The sequence below is a fragment of the Archocentrus centrarchus genome, chromosome 5, assembly GCF_007364275.1.
Source record: "Archocentrus centrarchus isolate MPI-CPG fArcCen1 chromosome 5, fArcCen1, whole genome shotgun sequence".
In the NCBI taxonomy this organism is placed as follows: Eukaryota; Metazoa; Chordata; class Actinopteri; order Cichliformes; family Cichlidae; genus Archocentrus; species Archocentrus centrarchus.
The window spans coordinates 9,341,409-9,362,150 of record NC_044350.1 but is presented as its reverse complement, the minus strand read 5'-3'; the positions used below and the strand labels follow the sequence as shown (position 1 = coordinate 9,362,150).

Genomic DNA, 20,742 nt, shown 5'->3' with positions numbered 1-20,742 from the left:
GCCACTTGACCTTATTAGAAGGCAATGAAATAATACACAAAGTATCTGTTTGCCTTCCCACACACAAAGACACATGAAATATAAACAGATATTTCAGCCTTTATGTTCTTGACACTTAGACACTTTCTTTACAGCGATACATCTTTATTACCTACTTAAGCCTAAAGTGGCTCCATCACCTGACATCTAAATCTTTGTTATTGCGCTGGCGCCACAGAGCTGAATTCATAGGGCGATACAACACAGCAGAGCTTAGACCACACTCAAGTGTGGGGGCATTACAGACAATGGCTACTGGGTCAATGAGGGGTGAGGAGAGAAGTGAGTCCCAGGAGAGCATGTGAGAAGGATTTTCATTGCTCCAAATAATGACAGCACAATATCACCCAGCCAATGTGTTGTGACGACAGTAATGATCGATTGTGGTTCTTTGTATCAAAGTTCACCCTTATGACCTCCACGTTGCTATGGAAACAGTATATTGAAGCAATAGTTGCTGACTGACACCTGTCACCTGGGCCCGATATCACTTATAGATGTTCTTTTAAGTGCCCTCTCCTTCTTCTGGTTGTCACAAATAGTCACCTTGTCACCTTCTTTAAAACTGTTTTCCCAATTATGTGTAGAAAGCAACATAGTCAATGGCTGGATTCTGGTCTGGGGTTCGATTTTGGAAAGCAAAAGTGTTTTGGGTAAAGGCTAATGCATGTGAAACGAGCTGCAAACTGTTTAGGATTAGTGCAAATAAACAAGTATCACAGGTCACTGTGGATGTTTTCAGAGTTAAGCCAAACCACAGTCTTTATGAATCATAAAAAGCTGCAGAATGCTGTGGTCTCACCAATTACTTACTGGACTTCAAGTTTGAAAATTTTGGCTGACAAAAATATTTTGTCAAAGAACATTATAATTATATATTCATTATTGATATATTTGCAACTTGTCAAATGCATAAATTGAGAATATTTTCTATTACAGTTTTAAAAAATGAAATAATCAAATTACAACAGTTACAGTAAAAGGATTTTTTTTTTATTTTGCAAATTAGTTAGAAACATAATTTGCAAGCCATTTTTCATTATCACTAGTTTAACCAGACTGCTGAGGCAATGTTGTGATCTGTGCTGTGCTGTTATGATTTTTAACATGATCATTTATACATGCTCCTGCATATTCTATACTTTACTGGTTTTGCGGTGTTCCATAATTGAAAATTGACTGTGCTTTGTTTGTGCTGATGTCGTCAAAAACCCTCCAGTTTGTATATGAAGCATCCTGCCCCCACCACCCCCTCCAACACACCCCTCATCCCCTGAGGCTCGCTGTGTGTGAGAATACACAAGAGCCCCAGCTGAAACCACCTCAGCAAAATCTTTGACCAGAGACAGGACAGCTAAACGGCTCATGCCCCTTGGGTGTGTGTCCGTGAGAAACAGATAAAATGGGGTAAAAAGAAAAACAACAGCACAAAAGAGGATGTTATTAGGAATGGAAGTTTTTTCAAATAACCATCTGCATAGCTAAAGGGCTTCAATGTACTCACCTTGTGTTTCTAAATAAATGTCAGCGCTCCAGGGAAGAGATGTCCTGCCAATGGAAGCATCACAATGATATGAAGTTGTGCGTCAGTTTGCACAGAAAAAAGAGCACAATAACCTACATGCAATGCTTTTACAGAGGAAAAAACATTTGCCTGGTGTGAACTAAGATGGGTGGACCTAGAGTAAATAAAATGTGTAAATAAATCTGATAAACGACATCTGTGATGATGGTTTTATCCTTTTTTCTGTTCTCTCATGAAAAGAAAAGAAAAGAAAAGAAAAGAAAAGAAAAGAAAAGAAAAGAAAAGAAAAGAAAAGAAAGTATTTTCTGTGAATATTAAGAGGAACGGTTTATTTGAAGAGTTTCACTCAGGTTTCAGAATTCATCGCAGTACAGAAACAGCATTAGTGAAAGTTACAAATGATCTTTTTATTGCCTCTGACAGTGGACTCATCTCTGTGCTTGCCCTTCTAGACCTTAGTACAGCTTTTGTTACTGTTGACCATAACATTTTATTACAGAGATTAGAGCATGCCATAGGTATTAAAGGTACCGCGCTGCAGTGCTTTGGATCATATTTATCTAATAGACTCCAATGTGTTCATTTAAATGGGGAGGCTTCTTCACACACTAAGGTTAATTATGGCGTTCCACAGGGTTCTGTGCTAGGACCAATTTTATTTACACTATACATGCTTCCCTTAGGCAGTATTATTAGCAAGCATTGCATACATTTTCATTGTTATGCAGATGATACCCAGCTTTATCTATCCATGAAGCCAGATGACACACATCAATTAGTTAAACTGCAGGAATGTCTTAAAGACATAAAGACCAGGATGAATTTCCTGCTTCTAAATTCAGATAAAACTGCAGTTCTTGTGCTCAGCCCCATAAACCTTCGAAACATGGTGTCTAACCAGATACTTACTCTGGATAGCATTACCTTGGCCTCCAGTAACACTGTGAGAAATCTTCTCCTTTAATGTGCATATTAAGCAAATATGTAGGTCTGCTTTTTTTTTTTTGCATTTGCACAATATCTCTAAAATTAGAAACACAGTGTCTGAGAGTGATGCTGAAAAACCAATTCATGCATTTATTACTTCTAGGCTGGACTAATGTAATTCATTACTATCAGACTGTCCTAAAAACTCCCTGAAAAGCCTTCAGCACTGAGTATTTCATTTCATTCACCTCTTTTCACTTTGTTTATACACCACTCCATATTTAATCATTAGTTATTATTAATCTCTGGCTCTCTTCCACAGCATGTCTTTTGTCCTGTCTCTCTCCCCTCAGCTCCAACTGGTCACGGCAGATGACTGCCTAACCCTAACCCTAACCCAGTAAGAATACAACATGGCCAGGTTTGGGAGGTTTTAAAATATTGACAGATAGACTAGTACACAACTGGTTTTGGATTTTTAAAATGAGTTATTAACATAATGAATTACAAAAAATAAATAAACTCTTTAAGCTTGATCTCCAGTCTAATGGTACATGGACACACAGAAAAAAAAAATCTTTATCAGCTGATGTTCAGTAAAGGACAGTAACTATGGCTCAGGAGGTAGAAGGAAGGCTTGATCACAGCACTTCCAGTTTTCATGTCAAAGTGTCCTTGGTCAAAATCCTGTACCACAAATTTCTCAGGATGTATCCACTGCAGTGCAAGTATGTGTCACATATATATAAAGTGGTTTAAGGGATAGAATAAAATGCTGTATGAATCTATGGGTGAATGTAAATAGTGCTATTTAGAGTAAAGTGTTATTTAAGTACCATTCCTTTTAAAGACCTACAAATTATAAAAGGAAAAGTGCAATGCAAAGCTTTCAGGTTGTCAAACCTGTACTTTGACTCTCAGTATGGCAGCGCGATGCACAATGAGAACATATCTAATGTCAGTGAAAGATACATGTACATATGACCAGATAGTTTAAATGGATCTGACATCATTACCAAAACCTAATCTTATTTTAATGTACTCTAGAACTCTCATATCCTGTCAGTCAGGGACCCATCGTGATTAGAAAGGACTTAATTATTCCAAAACAAAGGCCTACTGGAGACACAAAAGGAAGGTTGTGGCGCTGGCTGTTGATATTGTTCTATCAGACAGCTCGAAGGGAGGAAGTCCTCTGTCTGAGCTGCCAGGCCTCACTGTTTTTTGGGTGGAGGTTGGGGGGGGTCCTGGGGATAAGAGACCACCCTGTTATCTTTGTGTAAAAGGTCACACAGGTCTGGCGGAAGAAGCAAAAGCAACAGCCATCTGTGTTCTCCACACTCTCTAATGCAGCTATCTAGATAATGGAGGGCTGTGTGGACATGCGCATGCACACAGACATCACATCAGTCACTCATATCTGCATATGAAGACAATATCTTGAAAGGTGCATTGTCAGAAGAAGTTGGAAACCCCCCCAATATGTTGCTTGCTGTAATATGCATGCACGACTACCATTGTTTTTGCAACAAATAGTTCATGAACAGGCTCTTGCCTGGAATGAATACTGCTCATTTAAATTTATCAGAGATTTGACTGATGTTTTTGGTGCTGCCAGTGTGCAGGATGTGTCTCTTTATTTATGTGACAGCTTTAAGGAAAAAATTTTATTTGCAACTGTGATGCATCAAAAAAATCAAACTGTGTAGGTCTACAGTGGAGGCACTCTAGCTAATGACAGGCATTCTGATACTCTTCTGATTGGGTTAAATGAAACACATGTTGTTGCATAACTCATACAATGTGCTTGCACCTTCATCCAGACTTGCGTGAGACTATATAAAAGCTCTGCCAAAGACGTGTGTTTCACTAGCAGGAGTATCTGCATCCTCCCAGTCTCCTTTGGCTGAGAAATGTGAAAACACTCACAGGAAGAGTAAATTCTGGCTCGGGACTTTTTTCACGATCCTATTGTTTTCTCTCCAGTTCCTTTAGTGGCATACACAACCAGACTGGTCACGGTGGATCACACACAACTTGTGTGCTCATGTGTAGACATGTACAGCACATAATTGCATGAGCACACGTAGAACAGATCCTGTGCAGGGAATTCATGTTATAATTGCCACGTGGGACCTGAGTGTTCAAGTCTATTAAAGCGATAAACAAAACCATACTGCACAGATTAGGGAAATATATAATGCGGTAAAAAACCTGCAGAGATACAGACAATAACTCATCAGTCTGTCACAATGAAAAGCCTCTAAGGACATAAACACTCCTTTTTATAGAACTCCTTGAGTGGCGGACTGTTTTTGCAGTGCAGCTTGCTTGGTTGTCTCTACTGCAATATAGAAAAAGAATAACAAATTCATCTGTTATCAGGGTCTGGCCTAGTCTCTGGGCTTCAGGCTAATTAACGACAATGTGACAGCTATTGTTCAAGAGCCATGGCCTTTTACTACAGAGCAATAATACTTTGTTTTTTTTGGGAATGCAGCAGTGCTGCCACTTTATCTTTGAGTAGCCTAGACTTAACACAAACAGACCTTCTGAAAGATAGCATGACCTAACGCGCCACTGACACACCGCTCAGTCATCATTTGGAAAAGTTATGTGTCATTTTTACAAAGTGCTTACGAGAGCATGAAATCTACACTGTGGTGAGGACGGCACTGAAACAATAACAGAGCTTGAATATTCCTTAATTTGATATAATGTACAATGATACGGGCTAGTCTGATTGATGCGTTGTAGACTTCCAAAAGCCCTTTGGGGAATGAAACCTGCACTTGCTGCTTTTTGATAAAGTGCTGATGTCCAGGGTCTACCTGTTTACTGTACTTATATGTATACAGTTTATACATGTGTGTGTGTATGTGTGTGTGTGTGTGTGTGCAAGCAAAAAGAAGAAGGGAGTTTTCAGATGGATTCTGCATTGTTGGGAGAGTTGGAGTATATGCTGCTGACAATGTGAGTTTCTTTTCATTTTTTCATCCAGGTTGCAGAAAATGTTTCATTAGGCATAAAGACACCTGAGCTTCAAGAGAGGTTGATGTGGTTGTGTTTCATAATGAATAATGAATTTTTGTTGTCTTGCCATTGTTTTGTCTTTGAAAAACAAAAAAATAATCTCCTCTCACATTTTAATAAAGTCTGTTTTCCCGTCATATTCACCGCATTTGCTCTGAAGTCTCAAAATCAGAGTCTGTTCAAAAGTCTCAGAAGAGCTCTGTTGTCCTTACCGGTTCACAACTGGGGATCAATAAAACATGTCAATGATCGTTCGATCCACTGCAGGAGTCAAACGCTTTGCCTTCCAATTATAAAGGTGTTAGAGGTCGCTTTAGAGGGTGAAAGACCTCTGCCTGATTGTTCTCAAATACCACATCAATCAATAATGCACTTCAGTTTGGCTGCACAGCCACATAATTCACTGCTCTGTTTTCTTGGAAAATGATTCTGTGCAAAACTTTCTCTTTCGTTGACACACATTTCTGTGTCACGTGCTTTCCAGCAACCAGCTGCCTAAAACTGTGAGGTCTCATAGCTTTCTCAGAGGAACAAATGCACTCTGAAGATCCACCTAGTCTAGTCAGTTGTTGTTAAAGCAGGTGTTATGGATTGTCTCAGCTCTGGGAACAAGTTGCTGACCCCTTTCCCTGATCCCTTTCCTGTTTGGTGTTGTGTGTGCAGGCGAGTAGAGGAGAGATAGGGTCCGTTTGTTTCTCTGCTACTACAGCATGTTTTTCTTAATAATATTGCCATTCCCCCCCATTTCTCTTCCAGTCAAGCCCCGTTCCAGGTGGGGTGACAGAGCACAGTCCAGAGCTACAGGCTGTCCAGGAAATTCGTGTCCTCCGTCCAAAAACATGTTTTGACCGTCTGTGCCACATCTGGAGGGATATTTACTCTTCAAGCCATTCTTTTCTGCAAGAGCATGACACAATACTCTTGACAAGTTCTATTTGCACACCCCGCAAAAGCAAAACATATTTTGCTCAAACGAAAGCAAAAATAAAAAAGGTCATACAAACCAATTGTGAGTAGAATACTCTTGAGAGTGGCATATTGGCAATGCCAAAAGACCAGATTGGAGCTATCTTTAGTCCTGCAATTTAAAACAAAAGGTTACTTTGTGGCAGCTATAAATGTGCTACTACTGACATATTAAAAAAAATGTCTTGGCTTCAGCATTCCACAAAGGTTTTTACAGTATCACAATCTAACTGGAAGCAGAACAACTGAGTCACAGTGATCGAATTGTTTTGCTGTACCATATTGCAAAATACATTACTCAGCATCATACACAAATAAAGAGTTTAATTACTGCAGCAAGCACAATGGTAACATTTCCAACTGAAATGATCTCACATTTAACATCCTCTAAGGTGATAAAGTTAATAATTTAAGAATCCTATTATAGCAAACACTAAAAGATTAATTTCTTTTTAATGAGATGACCCACGGAAGAGCAAAGATAACATGAAGTGATTATGACATGAACACTCTCTTTGCACCTGCAGCAAAGCCTAGTCCCTTCTGCACCAAACCATCTGGAATGGGAATTTTGCTGCGCGTATAATGTATGGGTCTGTACGCCAGCGCAGCAGTGAGGACCAGAGCCCCGTGGCGATACACTAGATGATTCTTTCATTGTGCTTCTCCGCTCTATCACTATCCACTTCAACTCCGCTGTAGAAATCCCTGAGGTCTGCTGCTTTGTTTGACCTTCAAGTGTGTGGAAAAGAAGGAAGAAAGAGGTGAGCTACTCCTGTTCCAAATGTGGGCATTTAACCAGCATTGGGAGCTGTCAAATCAAAGACCCCTGGGTGGGCTACGATCCCAGCCTCCCCATGTTGCACAAGGTGTCCTTGGATTCCCACTATGACTTCCAGCTTTAAGCTGTTTGAAGTTTTTCTGTTCCTCGAACCATCATGCTCTGCAGAGCACCAGTCAATCATCTTTGTGAGAGGTTACCTAAGGGGTTAACATTACCAACCTTTCCCATCTGTTGCTAAGGAAGTGGCGCCTGTTGTGCAGGAAACTGGGAGAGCAGTTTCCTGTTATGAAGAGAGGTTTTTAAAGGGTTGCATTCATTCAATCATGCCACAGATGCCGGGCCAGGAAGCCCAGCCAATAGCAAAAGCTTTGGTGTCCTAGAGAAACTGTTTTTGGAAACTGCTTTTAGGAGCCTTTCTATGCACTGTTCTAGTTCAGGAAATGCTCCATGAGCAAAACACACTGGACAAAACTGTGAGAAGAATTCAGCAGATTCTGTCAAGCTCAAAACTCAATTAATATTGATAATCCAGTGATGATCCAGGCTTTCCAAGCAGGACAAGCATGCAACGACACAGCTGAACAGCTTATCTAAGTTTGTAGGTCTTTCAGCTGTAATCAGCTGTATGTCAATGAAAAGACACCTCCTACACAGAAAAAAAAAGAATAGATGAAGGTTTAGAAAATAATGTTCTTCGCGCAGAAAAATTGTAGCTGCAGATTTAAAGCTGTCCATTGGGACGATACGGCGCTCAAGATGAATTGTGGCTTATAGTTTCATATTTACTGCACAAATCTCTCTCAACTCCAGCTGACCCTGCTCCCTGTATGGCAATATTTACACGCATCTGTGGAGCAGGAAGTCATGTAACTAAAAGACGACCACGCAAGAGAAGTTCACTGATTCGTCAGTGACAAAACTTCCACAGTAGCTGAGATAAATTGGCGTGCGCTGCATTTTGAGTGGGTTTGATTCGCGCTCCTCGTCCGCGCTGCGCTCTAACCCTGCCTCAGGAAGCGCCAAACAGCAGCACCTCCCGTTTCCACACAGCAGCGGTTACTGTAGCATCGGCACTGGAGCCGAAAGCTCAGCTGCTCATTCTGCGAGAAGAGGCACCTTGCGCAAGTCGACCACCTCTGGAGAAGATAAAGATGAAACGTTCTGCTACTCTTCCTCCACAACTTGGTTCCACCGCAGTGTGTTTGGATTAAGTTTCCGCGTCATTGGGAGAGGCACCGTCGGTGTGAAGGCAAAAATGAGGATAACTTTCGCTTACCGTATATGATGATGTCCAAGAATGAACGCAGGTTGGTGGTGAATAACCTTTTACGTGAACACCCCAGGAAGCAAACTTTTGGTTTTACATCATGAAAAGTGTGTTAATATAAGAGTGTAAAACTATGAAAGTAGTTAATCGTGGCGGGAATTATATTTCACCTACTTACTTTCCACGTTACACGATGATATTTATTGTAGTGCTGGGTAGTTTGATCACACATCTACTGACATTTTTAATGGAAATTATTTTTCTATTACACTTTTGAAGTGGTTTCAATCACGGATCCGTTACGGTTGTCCCCAGTGGAGGTCTCCAACAGGGGGGAAAATGTCCTGTTACAGGATTAGTATTACGTTTAGAATTAGGATTATAATCCATCTCTGTGAAAGTGCACAACGCAATTGTTCTGTGTAGATGGTCACCTGTCTTCAGTGGTTCAGCTCTTTAAAAAAAAAGAAAGAAAAAAGTAATAAAGAGAGAAAGTTATCAGTTGGGTGCGGTTTTTGTGAAAATTTTCAAATAGAATCTCAACAATGAAGATCCATTTTTGCGTGATAGCCTCCTCACTTTAGATTTTAGACTGGTTGGTATGATTTTCATGGTTCATGTTCATAATGAGGACTCAGTCTGAAATCATATCCTGAGAGTTTGGCACTGTCAAGGTCCCAGTCTCTATCTCTTCCTTTGTTTTTCAAGCATTTGTTCTAATTGAATTCTTGTTGCGTAATCCATATCCTGTTGTTTGCAGTCGGTTGCTTTGTCAGACTGGGATCCTTGTTTTTTCTCCCTCTTTTATTGTTCTTTGACACACTCTTTCAGGAAAAACAAGGAAAACTGTGTGTACTTGCGTATGGGTTTGTGTTTCTGGGTGCTTGGGAAGAATGGTGAGAAGGAAGTGCATTTGTGTTGTGAAAATGTGCACTCCTGGAGAGGTTTATGCAGGAGTGTTGGGAAGACCATGTAGTTAATGTCCTTTCCCCATCCTGCATGGAGTCCTTCATGTTGGCTTTGCTGCATGGATTCATTAACCTGAAATATATATATTTTTTTATTACTGGAAAAAATGTAAAAGTTTTGGAAGAGTGTGCTATAGACGGGAAGGAGACCACACTGGCACAGAGAGTGAGTGAACACTAAGAGATAACCAGGGTGCGCACAGGGTTTAATAGGATGTGCGTCAGGGCAGGTACTAAATAACAGGAAGAGACCAGGCGTGTATACACACTTTGTTAAGTATGTTGGGTGTGTTTCATTAGAATTCTAGATTTCACAAGCAGTGCTCTTTACTGACTTAACAAACTTTAACACCTACTTAATTGTAATAGTAAAAAAAAAAAAAAAAGTAATAAATATAAATATATATATATATATATATATATATATATATATATATATATATATATATATATATATATATATATATATATATATATATATAAGCTTCTTGATCATACCTTATAAGATCATTTAAATACACATACGGAAAGGTGAAGAATTCTTGTGAAATCATTTGAAACATTTTGACTGTAATCAGCCAGTCATTAACCAATCTTGCTTTAAATGACCAATCTGCATGTGTCATTTCCTAGATGGGAAATGTTATTGTTCCTTCTCTAAGTACCCTGTGGCTCTGTTATTTTTCCTGCTGATTGTGTCCCCTGCAGCTTTCTGTGTGTCACTGACTGCTGCAGTGGACAAGGTTTCCTCTTAGCAGTGTATACAGAAACATAAGCCACGTTTTTGTTTTTTAATCCTAATGTAAGCACGCAAAGTGTTAAAAAATATTATTTGTGTCATTAATTGATTAAAAATTTTCTTACTTTCTCTGTACAGATTTTCAAAATCCACTGCAAGTCCCTCGACCAAAGCTCCGCAGTCATCTCACCATCAAAGTGCAGTCCAAGCTGATGTCGAGGCCTTGTCCCCCCGTCCACAGTCCAAAACCTCCCGTCGCCCCCAAGCCCAGACCCCTGTATGAACCCTACCCACAGGGGGAGCCCTGTGCTCAGCAGAGCCTCAGTAATGGAGATGTGGCACACTCTGACGGAGAGACCGAAGAGCTCCATGAAATGGCTGAGGAGAATCAGGACCAAGAGGAGAAAAGTGAGGCAGAGGATGGGGATAATGACACAGGGGACATAGAAGAGAGAGAAACTGAAACGGGATCAGAAAAAGAAGAAGAAATATTAAATAACAAGAGTGACATAGCACACAGCACTGGCTGTGATGACACAGTCAAAGCAGATGACATTTCCACTGTTGACACTACTGAGAATGAAAATAATGACAATGACTTGAACTACCCTGACAGTGGCAATCGCACTGATGATGATGAGAATCCATTGACACCTGCACCTTGTCAAACTGAAACAGAGGATGAGGCAGGAGAGGAGAATGAAGGAGAAGAGGAGCACAGGTTAACTGAAAAGACTGAAATACTTTGTGAACCTGCGGAAAAACCAGACATTGATCAAAAACAGTCACTCAATGATAGTGAAGTTAAGGAAGCAGACAGTGAAGAAAGCAAAGACTGTCTGCACCCTGACTCACTTAGAAATGATAATGAACTGGAAGGTGGAAGGTTTCAATTTGGCTTCAGCATGCTTCCAACTGTAACTGAGGAATATCCCTATGATGTGATTGGCCCCACAGATGATGCTAGTGATACATGTGAGTCATGCGACCCAGCTGAAGCAGGCGATACAGAGGTCTGGCAACCAGAACGAGCAACCAAGGATCTTTCCGGCTGTTTTCGATTCACATCCAGCACAGAGGATGTGTTTGGGCCTTACTCCGTCATAGAAGCTGTTCCAGGAGATGTGAGTGGCACTGCTGACCCTGAGTGGAATCAGGATGATACTGATGGGAAGCCTTCTACCACAAACGAAGAGCACACACCAGGTGCTTCTAACCAGGAACCTTACTATGTGTCATCAGATGATGTGGACAAGTTAGAGGATAAGCAAGCCCTCTCAGAGCAGGGTTGCACTGATGAGGCCACCGAACAGTCAAATGAGTACAAAGACAAAGCAAAGGACAGCGAATCAGCAGATGAGTATGCAAACATTGATGATTCACTCTGCCCTAAAGAAGATGACCTTGAGCAGTTAGAGTGTGTCTCATCAGAGGATTACATCGAGATAGGTGATGAGGATGAAGAGGAAGCAGAGGAAAAGAAGCATTTCAGAGTAAAAAGTGTAAAAGAAAGAAATGCTAAAAGAGAGCAGGCTCTCCGCAGCCAGAGAAAAAGCTGCCAGCCTCGCCTCAGGTTGTGTAATATCACAGTGCCAGCAGACCTAGACCTGGGCCGCACCCCGGAGCTAACCAACAGGGTTGTGTTTGCCCACACCACTGAGGCCTTTGAAGAAGACATAGAGGAACTGGACTGCCATATTGTGCCTTATTATGAAGACACAGACTCAGATAGTGAAGAACATATTTATGAAGAGGCAGGGTTTGACTCAGAAGGGGAGAATTTTGTCACACTTGACCGAAAGACAGTTGTTACTCGATCGCGCTCCTATTCTGGGAAAGTTCCAGGTTATGTCCCGGAAACGGTACCAGAGGAGACAGACCAGACTCATGACTACTACACGGTGGCCCTGGATAAGAACAGTGACTCTGCCAGCCACCCTCAGCAAACAAGTGTAAACTGTGTGATTCCATCTATGAAGTCTCGCCGCTTCTTGTTATACACGCGATCTACAGATGGCCCAGATGTGTCCTTGACCAACCCAACAGAGATGGGTCAATCACTGAGGGATGAGATCAGGATGAGGAGGAAAGATGACACCCTTTCGCTTCCGTGCATGATAACCTCATCTGGAAGTTTCTCCCAGCGTAGCCATCAGTCATCCAGTGGTGTTTCCACACCAACCTCTCTAGTGGACATCCCTCCACCATTTGATCTGGTTTACATCACTAAAAGACCAGTTACTAAGAGTTCCCCATCCCTCCTCATCCAGCACGAACCCAGTGACCTACCTAAGAAGAAGAAGTCCTCCTTCAAGCGGTTTTTAGCACTGAAGTTCAAGAAGAAGACAGATTCAAAGGGCTTCAGTGATGGAAGTGTCCGCTCCTCACGTTCTTCTTCTGAGTCAAGCCACCACGGCCCAATGAGAGTCATTGAGCTTGATCGCAGAAGCACCGGCAGCTCTCCTCAGCCCCAGTCCCGCATGGTGAAACCTCAGCAACGTCCAGACCTCCCATCCACCTTTGTCCTCTACAAAGACCAGCACAGGAGGAAAGGAGACCCCAAAGCTTATGGCAGGAGTGTCTCTAGAGTGGAGTCCTTTGAGGAGCGTTCTCGCCGCTCTGCCATGCCGCTGCCTTTGACCAAACCCCGTTCCATCTCATTCCCCAGTGCGGATACCTCAGACTATGAAAACATCCCAGCCATGAGCTCAGACTACGAGAACATCCAGATTCCAGGCAGACCCACTAGATCCCACACTGTTACTGAGTTTTTTGAGGATCCAAACCGTTCAACAGTTCCCTGCAATGAGAATGATGGCTATGTGGACATGAACAGTTTCCCTGGGATTGACTGCAAACCCCAGCCATCAAAAGCGGACAGTGAAAGGTAAGATAGAAATCCAGCCGAAGTTCAAATTATTTCATTTCGAAGCAGAGATTCTGAAAGGTTTGTTTTTGAGTCTGTGAGGAAGAATGACAGGTAAGCAGTGAGATTTAAAGTGTGCAAAGTGGAGACTGATTGGCTTGAAGAACACGGGCAGAAAGAGTATTGGACACTGATGTCAGCTTTGAGTATGAAAGCATGGAAAAGCAGAAGTGATGAATAAACTAGTAGCCAAATATACAGTAAAGCAGACAGAAGAGTCAATACAGATTTTCCTTATTGAACTTACACATAAGCTTAATTTGCAAATATTAAAAATATTTAGTCTGATGGCTGAAACAGAATGAAAAAAATTAAATCCAAAAAGCTCCCTTAGTTGTGATCTGCACCTTTTTTTAATCTTAGTGTGACAACAGACATGGATGAATGAAATGTACCATAGTGCACTGCAGCACAGCGTGTTACCAAGGACAGCCACCAGCCCAGGGGCCATACCTCGAGAATCCTGAATATAGACTAATACACACAGTCAGTGGGATTTTTCTCACTGCTGTGAGCACCACATATCATATCACATTATTCTGCATTGTACTGGGGCTAAAGCAGCATCCCAACATCTGGGCTAAAAAAAAAAAAAAAAAAACCCAAAGCAATCTCCATATGCTATGAATGGGAGTGTGCTGACCTTAATACATGGCAAAATTATGAAGTACCATCGGTGGCAGCCAACAACAGATGATTAGTGCTTACTCATTTAGTCAGAATAATTAGCTAATCCATTAGCTGTCCGACAGCTTGACTTGAATTGCAGCTTCATCTTTTATGGCTTTAATATAATACCCCTATAATGGTTTTTGTTTATGATCAGTTGTTGATTTTCAGCCAATCTTTTTATTCTTGGACATTTTAAACGAACCTTATTCTGCATATTCATTCCAGAGTCTGCAGAACACGCGAGAGTGTTTTGTCTCTGGAATCAGTTTTAAAGTAATCAGCTGAGTTGTTAGGGGCAGTGCAATACACACAAGAGTGCAAGCCTAACAGCTGACACATATTCTGTGTGAGAGATGAGCAGCCTGCCATGTCAGGCATCACTAGCTTTGGGAAGAAAGACAATGCTTGTGGGAGAGCTTACTCCTATTTTTCCATTTGGTGGACTTAGCGGTCACATCTGGTGCTGCTGCTTCTTCTACAAGTCTGAGTTGATAGAACAGGTAATGGCAGTTGGGTTGCTTGCAGATTGCAGGTTGCAAACATTAGAGGAAGTCATTATGGATGCAATTAAAAGTGCAAAAATGTGGAGTTTTTTTTTTTCTTCGCACATCGAAGTGGAGAAGAAAAAGAAAAGGCGAGAGTGCAAGGGGAGGGGAGGTGTGAATAGAAGGAGCTGATCAGTAAGAAAACAAAGAGCATAGCAATGAAGTGAACTGGTGGGTGGGGGCAGTAAGAACGGGAAAAAGGAGCGCGAGAGCTGTTGTGGTATAATTTCTCTCCTGTACCTGACACTGATAGTTAAGTTCAGGAAGGCTTTTATTAAAGTAGCTCTCTCCTGAGTGCTCCTCTTTCATTGGACCCTTGGGGGGCAGCAGGATTTACTGCAGTGTGTGATAGAGTGAGGAATCACCAAGATCAGACTGTGCCAAATTACCCCAGCCTGTGGCACAGCTTCAGCCACTGCAGGCCACAGTATTTCCCCAGTCTTAATAAAAGAGTTGTGTTTGATGACCACTGTGTAGTCAAAGAGATGGGTCATTACAGAGAGCTCTGTGAAAGGCTTAAGAGGATCCTGGGACAGAGCGCTTCCGCCTCACTTTGCCCTTATTTCTCACAGCGTCCTTTTTTTTAATTTCATGATCTAATCAAACTGTTTGTTTTACCGTTTTATCATCAAATTTTGTCCGTCCTAACAGTTAGCCACAGACACGCTGCCATTCATTTTAACTGTACCGCCAAACTTTATACATATTTCAACATTATTTGAAATCTTTTCATTTTCAAGCCCTCTCCCAGGGCCTTTTATCTCTCAGTGATGCTATCAGTGTGGCTCATTGTGTGCTGGAGGTCTCACACTGCTCATAATGATGCAAAAAAGCCTATCTGTCTGGTCACCTTGCCTTCACTTCATTCCACCTAGAGAGGCATCTGTTGCCAGAGCCACTCTTTGGTGTGCCCATACATGTCTGAGTGTATATGCTGTACGTGTGCATGTGTGTTTACCGTCCAGTTGGTGTAGGTGCTTTTGTCTGCCCATGTGTGTACATCTTGCCCAAAACTCTTTTCAAACCTTGACACTGCCGCTGTCCCAGGCCACCAAGCTGACGGAGGCAGTGATTTATTGAGGAAAGATTTAACAGTCAATGTGGTTGTAGACCCACAGAGGAAAAAGTGTGTTTTTGTGGTGAGGAAAATGGGCAAGTGGCTCCAGAGCACTGCGCACAAAAGGACTGTGCCTGCAGTCGCAGACATGCATTTTAAGGAGAACTCACAGGCTTGGCTTGTTTCCATGTGTGTGATTAATGTCCAGCAGCGTTCAGACACTACTTTAACACAAGCATTCAGGCAAAGCAAAGAGACATGTTCATTAGCAAGCTACCGTAGTGTACAATGGATACGGAAAAGGTACACTAATGATTTATTCCAAGCTTTATACAACGTGTTTGTTTATAAGTGGTGTATATATGCATATGTGCATGCATACTAAGTTACAGCCCTGTGTGCTTTATCAAAGATGAGGCTCCTGCTGAGTGTGCAGCCTCAGCAGTATAGTGTTTGCCAAGTATCCATGCAGCAACAAATGAGAGATGGAAAACAAGCATTTTAGCAAAAAAAAAAAAAAAAAAAAGTCCAGGATTTAGGATTGGCCTCAAATTACAGAGCATGAAGTGTCCTTTCTGGTACCTCAAAGCAGTTCCAGGTAGGCTTACAGCAGTAATGCAAATATGTTGCTCTCACTGTGCACACAGGTTCTATTGTGCCGTGCTCAGTAACATAAGCAGAATTGTACATCTCTAGTTTATCCTTTTGGCATCATTTTCACTGCAAACACTTCAATGTGAACCTCCTCAGAGTGATGACAAAGCCCTGGCATGGCCTCTAAAGGATCCCCTCCACCCACTGTTATGTTAGTGTGAGTAGTGATGAGGGAGACATCTTAAGTACATTGTTGTACTGGGTGGTGGCTGTGTAGCGAGGTGGTGGACAGGGTGTGTCCTCGGTTTGCCAGGCCTGGTGCCAGTCACTCTGAGGTCATTGCCAGGTCATCCCCGGGGAGGAAGCGTCCAGCCTAGGAGCGTCCCACCAGCCTGTTTACAGGAAATGCAGGACGAGGGCGGGGCTCTGGTGGGAGGCAGCAAGGTGGAGAAAGGGGAGGACAGATAGAATGAAGTGGGAAGAAGGGGGTCACTGAGGTGGGGTGGAGGCTTGTGGACTTTCCCTTGAATAGCAGAATGAGGTGTGGTGCAGTCAGGAATGTCAGGTCCAATGTTATTGTTCTTCTAGTTTATCAAGACCATCCCCAGCCTCTCGGCATCAGTCCCCAAAGTATATTCCTCTCACTCTTGTGGTTTAGTGGCATAAACAGAAACAAGTGCACAGGAATTATAACACTGTTGCATATACGAATGGACATGATCATGATGTGGAAATATTAATATTCCACATCATGACTGGTTGCATTCAGCCTATCGATCACATCATAGGCAAGGTAGCAGCATTTCTGGAGAACTCTTCACACAGTTTCAGCTACACAACAGCCACGGGCTATATGTAATCATCCTCTCTAAAAACAGAAGAACAGCTATTTAGCGCTGCTCCCACGCTCTTAATCCTCCCATTAGTATCCCAGTCTTCAATAGTTAGCAAGCTAATGAACCTTTTCCTTTGGCCCTATTTCCTGTAATAGTGCCATTAGGAGAGGGAAAAGGCCTGTCTTATTGGTCCAAATATATATTTTAACACTCAGCGTTTAGCTCAATTGAATTACATATTACAAGCATCGTCAAATTCGCAGCAGATTGGTGGAATCCAGGCCGTTTAGCAGAGAGTCATTGTGTCTTCCTCTGAATTTGACACACTAGATTTAACTTTGTCGCATTAACAGGGGACATTGCAGTCGGCTGGCATAATAGCATTGCCGTAATGGTCTTGTGAAAGGCCTAATGTATTAGCATATTACAAAACTCATATTTGCAGATTTAAATATGGTAATGGTATATAACATTGGTTGAAGTTTAAATTTGGCATGTCAGGCTGTTTTTAAAATGCTGGTATATTTTAAAGCAGTACTCATTTTGTGTGTGTGTGTGTGTGTGTGCGTGCGTGCGTGCGTGTGTCTTTCACATTCTCTTGTTTGGGAAACAGCAGTAGAATTTGGTCACAACTATCCGTAACACATAGAGATGGTGTGTTTACAAAGATTGCGGTGCTGTTCAAGGTTGAAGGTGAAAAGGTGAGAGTGAGGGTTTGAAGGAATTGATCTCACTTGTGCAATAAATCAGAGCTTAAGAATGAGTGTGAGGAGGAACCCCCCCCCAGTACTCTTTTTTTTTTTCACAGCAGCACCCACGCAGTCCAGGCTGACCTGTCTTGTCTGAGGTCAATGGGCTGGAGGTACTTTCACCAGCCAACCCAGTGAGGTCAATTGATGTCTGTGTGTGTGTGTATAAGTGAGTATGTGTAACTGAATGGAGATGAAGTCCAGAGGGTGTCTCTTGTAACCTTTGGTCTACTCTCAGTTTGCACTGAGGGCATCAAGAAAAACACTGATTAAAAGGAGTGCATATGAGAATTAATCTATGCCAATGTATTCGTGCTAAATATTATTTGCATTGCATTATCACACTGTCTTTATATATTTCATAGTTTGTCTAAAAAAGAATCTCACTAGATAGGTTTTTATGTAACAGCTGTTTTCATCATTAGTGGATAACAAGCTATCTTTGGACTCACAGAGAAGGGTTAGCACTATACCAACTCTGTTTATTGTAGATTTAAGTAAATGTACTGGTGATTTAATTTAGATGGATGGTGTAGTGGAAGGCAGGTATGTAACGGAGCATAGCCGGTGAGCGAAGGATGAGCATGCTGATGGCTGAGCAGCACTGTTGGAGAGAAGTGTGACTGACAGGGTGAAGAAAACAGTAGTCTGGGTGCAGAGCTGAGTGAAGCAGGCAGGCAAATAAAGAGGTTGAAAACCTGAACCATAAAGAGACTCAAGGTCAGCGAGGAACTATTATCACAAGCAACTACTTGTGAATGTCTTCTTGGGCTTAACTTTAGCAGCACATAAGCAGTATGAACAGTCTGGCAGAGACTGGAGTGAAGAGCCTGGTCAGACTGTGATGAATCTCAGGTCTGCAGGACAATTGGCAGCATAAATTGCACACTGCACAAACAGCAGACCAAACAAAGGAAGGAAACACAGCAGAAGACAAAAGTAATGAGGAAGAGGGACAGCAAAGAACATGTCATTAACATGTCCTCCAAAAGGGTCATCTTCTTCTACTTATCTAATACAGGGGCCTATCCCAGCTGTCATGGGGTGCACCCTGACAGGTTGTCAGTCTATCACACAGAAACAGACAACCATTCACAGTCATGGTCAGTTTAGAATCACCATAAAGTAATGCATGCATTTGGACTGTTGGAGGGAGCCGGAGTACTCAGAGAGAACCATGCATGTACTGAAAGGTCCCAGCCTGGATTTGAACCCAGGATCTTGCTGTGAGGCAACGGTGCTAACGCACACCAGCATCTACAAATCATCTGACATCAGAATATTTTGCAAAAAGATATAACATGAAGGATATAAAAAAAACAAAAAAAAAAAAAAACATGGAGCCTCACACAAAAACACAATCTGTCTCAATTATCGGTTATTATGTTGTGTTTGAGATATTTCTGGGCTGTAACCACTGGGCAGTTGTGTGAATCCCAGCCATTAACAGCATACAGGGTGTGAGGGTGGAACTATATAAAAGCTTATAGCAGCAGTTTAAGCAGGCTATATGTCACTGTCACAGTCCCTCTCCTCTGCTTTATGTCTGCATCATGGACGTGTCATTTAAAGAGCAGAACATCTGTTTGCAAACACAGTTGTTGCATATTTTACGATTAAAGAATCATATTTTGGATCAGTCCCCCAGAATCATGCATATCCTTTTGCATAGAAGATGCCCTTAACCCTCCTATGATGCTTTCAGTGAATTCAAGTGATCTCTTGAACAGAAGATAAATCAGTTGCTTGACAGTTAGAGTGAAAGAGAATTTTCTTGTAAGCCATAGATAGATATATTCCACCTAAGTAAGGAGTAATGAGTACAGATTGTCAAAAATGCAAACATTTCTGAAATTACCCACTTTAAAATCATACATCACTTCAATCTAATATTATCAATAGACTGTTTGCATGGTTCATTTGATAATATGCGCTTGATTTTGGCCAGTTTTTGCAGTGAAGAGTGCAGCTAATAATGTTTGAGTTAAAATCATTAATTTTGGTGTGCTGTAATTCTTATTTCTCTTTTATTGAGCTATGTGATATCATTTCCAGTGCCTGCGTGGCCAAGAACGGTGCTCAGGTTTGTGTAGGCCACCATGTCCGAGACTCCTGCAGCTTTTAATGACTCCTAGCTGGTGCTCATGTTTAGGGTCATTGTTTTAAAGATGCGTTCCTCCACACATGTAATGTATGAGACTCGGGAACTATAACAAAAATAAGATCTCTGTCTCGCATATATTTTGTGAATTGATTTATTTTCAAGTCAGTTAACCTAATGTATACTGAGGTGCTTTTAATGTAATATAAAGTAGAATTCACTAACATGTTAAAATTTACAGTGCAGCAACCTATGTTTCATCACAGTACAAGCAGTACTCTCAAAACCTACTATAGCTATCCACTACATGTCATATTGCTGTTTTGGCAGTAATTGTTACCGGTGTAGCTTACTGACAGTGTGACTATAAGGATTCTTAATGTGTCTTAATGGGCTGGAGGACATTAATAATTAGCACAGGTTGCATTTAAAGGGATTAAATGTGAAATGACCTACAGCATGCCCCTCTCAGGTGTAGCAGCGCACTAAAGGATTACTGGTGCACATACACAAACGCGCCATCTGTGAGAGGCACAAATCAGGAAAGGGATTACAGTATGCCTCTGGAGGTCTCCATATGAGGACTGAAATGCTTAGAGATGCACACAGGAAAAAGAAAAACCCACAATTACAGGGGACTTTGAGTAATCCTTGGTGTTTTAAAGGATGCCCCATTAGAATATGGTGGCTTTTTACAGTAAATGTGCTAAATGTGTCCTCTGTGCTGCCTTGAATTCCCAGTTGCGAATATTCAGCATCTTCCTGGTTAAAGCATTGCAGTTTAAGGTTTGCTATAAAAATAGATCCTCATATAGTATTAGGTATTCACTATATTTCATTGCCAGAGCTGTTTTGCTCCTTTCATAATTTTCCCTCCTCTTGCAGTGCCTACACAGAGCCTTTCCCAATGAACCCCGTCTCTGCTGGGCTGTCAGGGGATGAGGACCACGGGCGTACCTCAGAGGAGGAAGAGGGGGCTGTGGAGCAAAGTTATGAACGACAGGTGAGTTGTAG

At 41.8% G+C, this 20,742-nt stretch overlaps 1 protein-coding gene across 2 annotated transcripts in view; it reads left to right on the top strand.

The window, feature by feature from the left end:
• Positions 1-8,286: 8,286 nt before the first annotated feature.
• Positions 8,287-20,742, top strand: part of fgd5a (FYVE, RhoGEF and PH domain containing 5a) — a 32,730-nt gene continuing 20,274 nt past the window's right edge. For both annotated transcript variants that reach the window (XM_030729535.1, XM_030729534.1), the window contains exons 1-3: positions 8,287-8,581; positions 10,387-13,135; positions 20,614-20,731. In XM_030729535.1, coding sequence (XP_030585395.1) covers positions 8,572-8,581; positions 10,387-13,135; positions 20,614-20,731 — 2,877 coding nt within the window. In that variant the 5' untranslated portion in view covers positions 8,287-8,571. The remainder of the gene's footprint in view (positions 8,582-10,386; positions 13,136-20,613; positions 20,732-20,742) is intronic.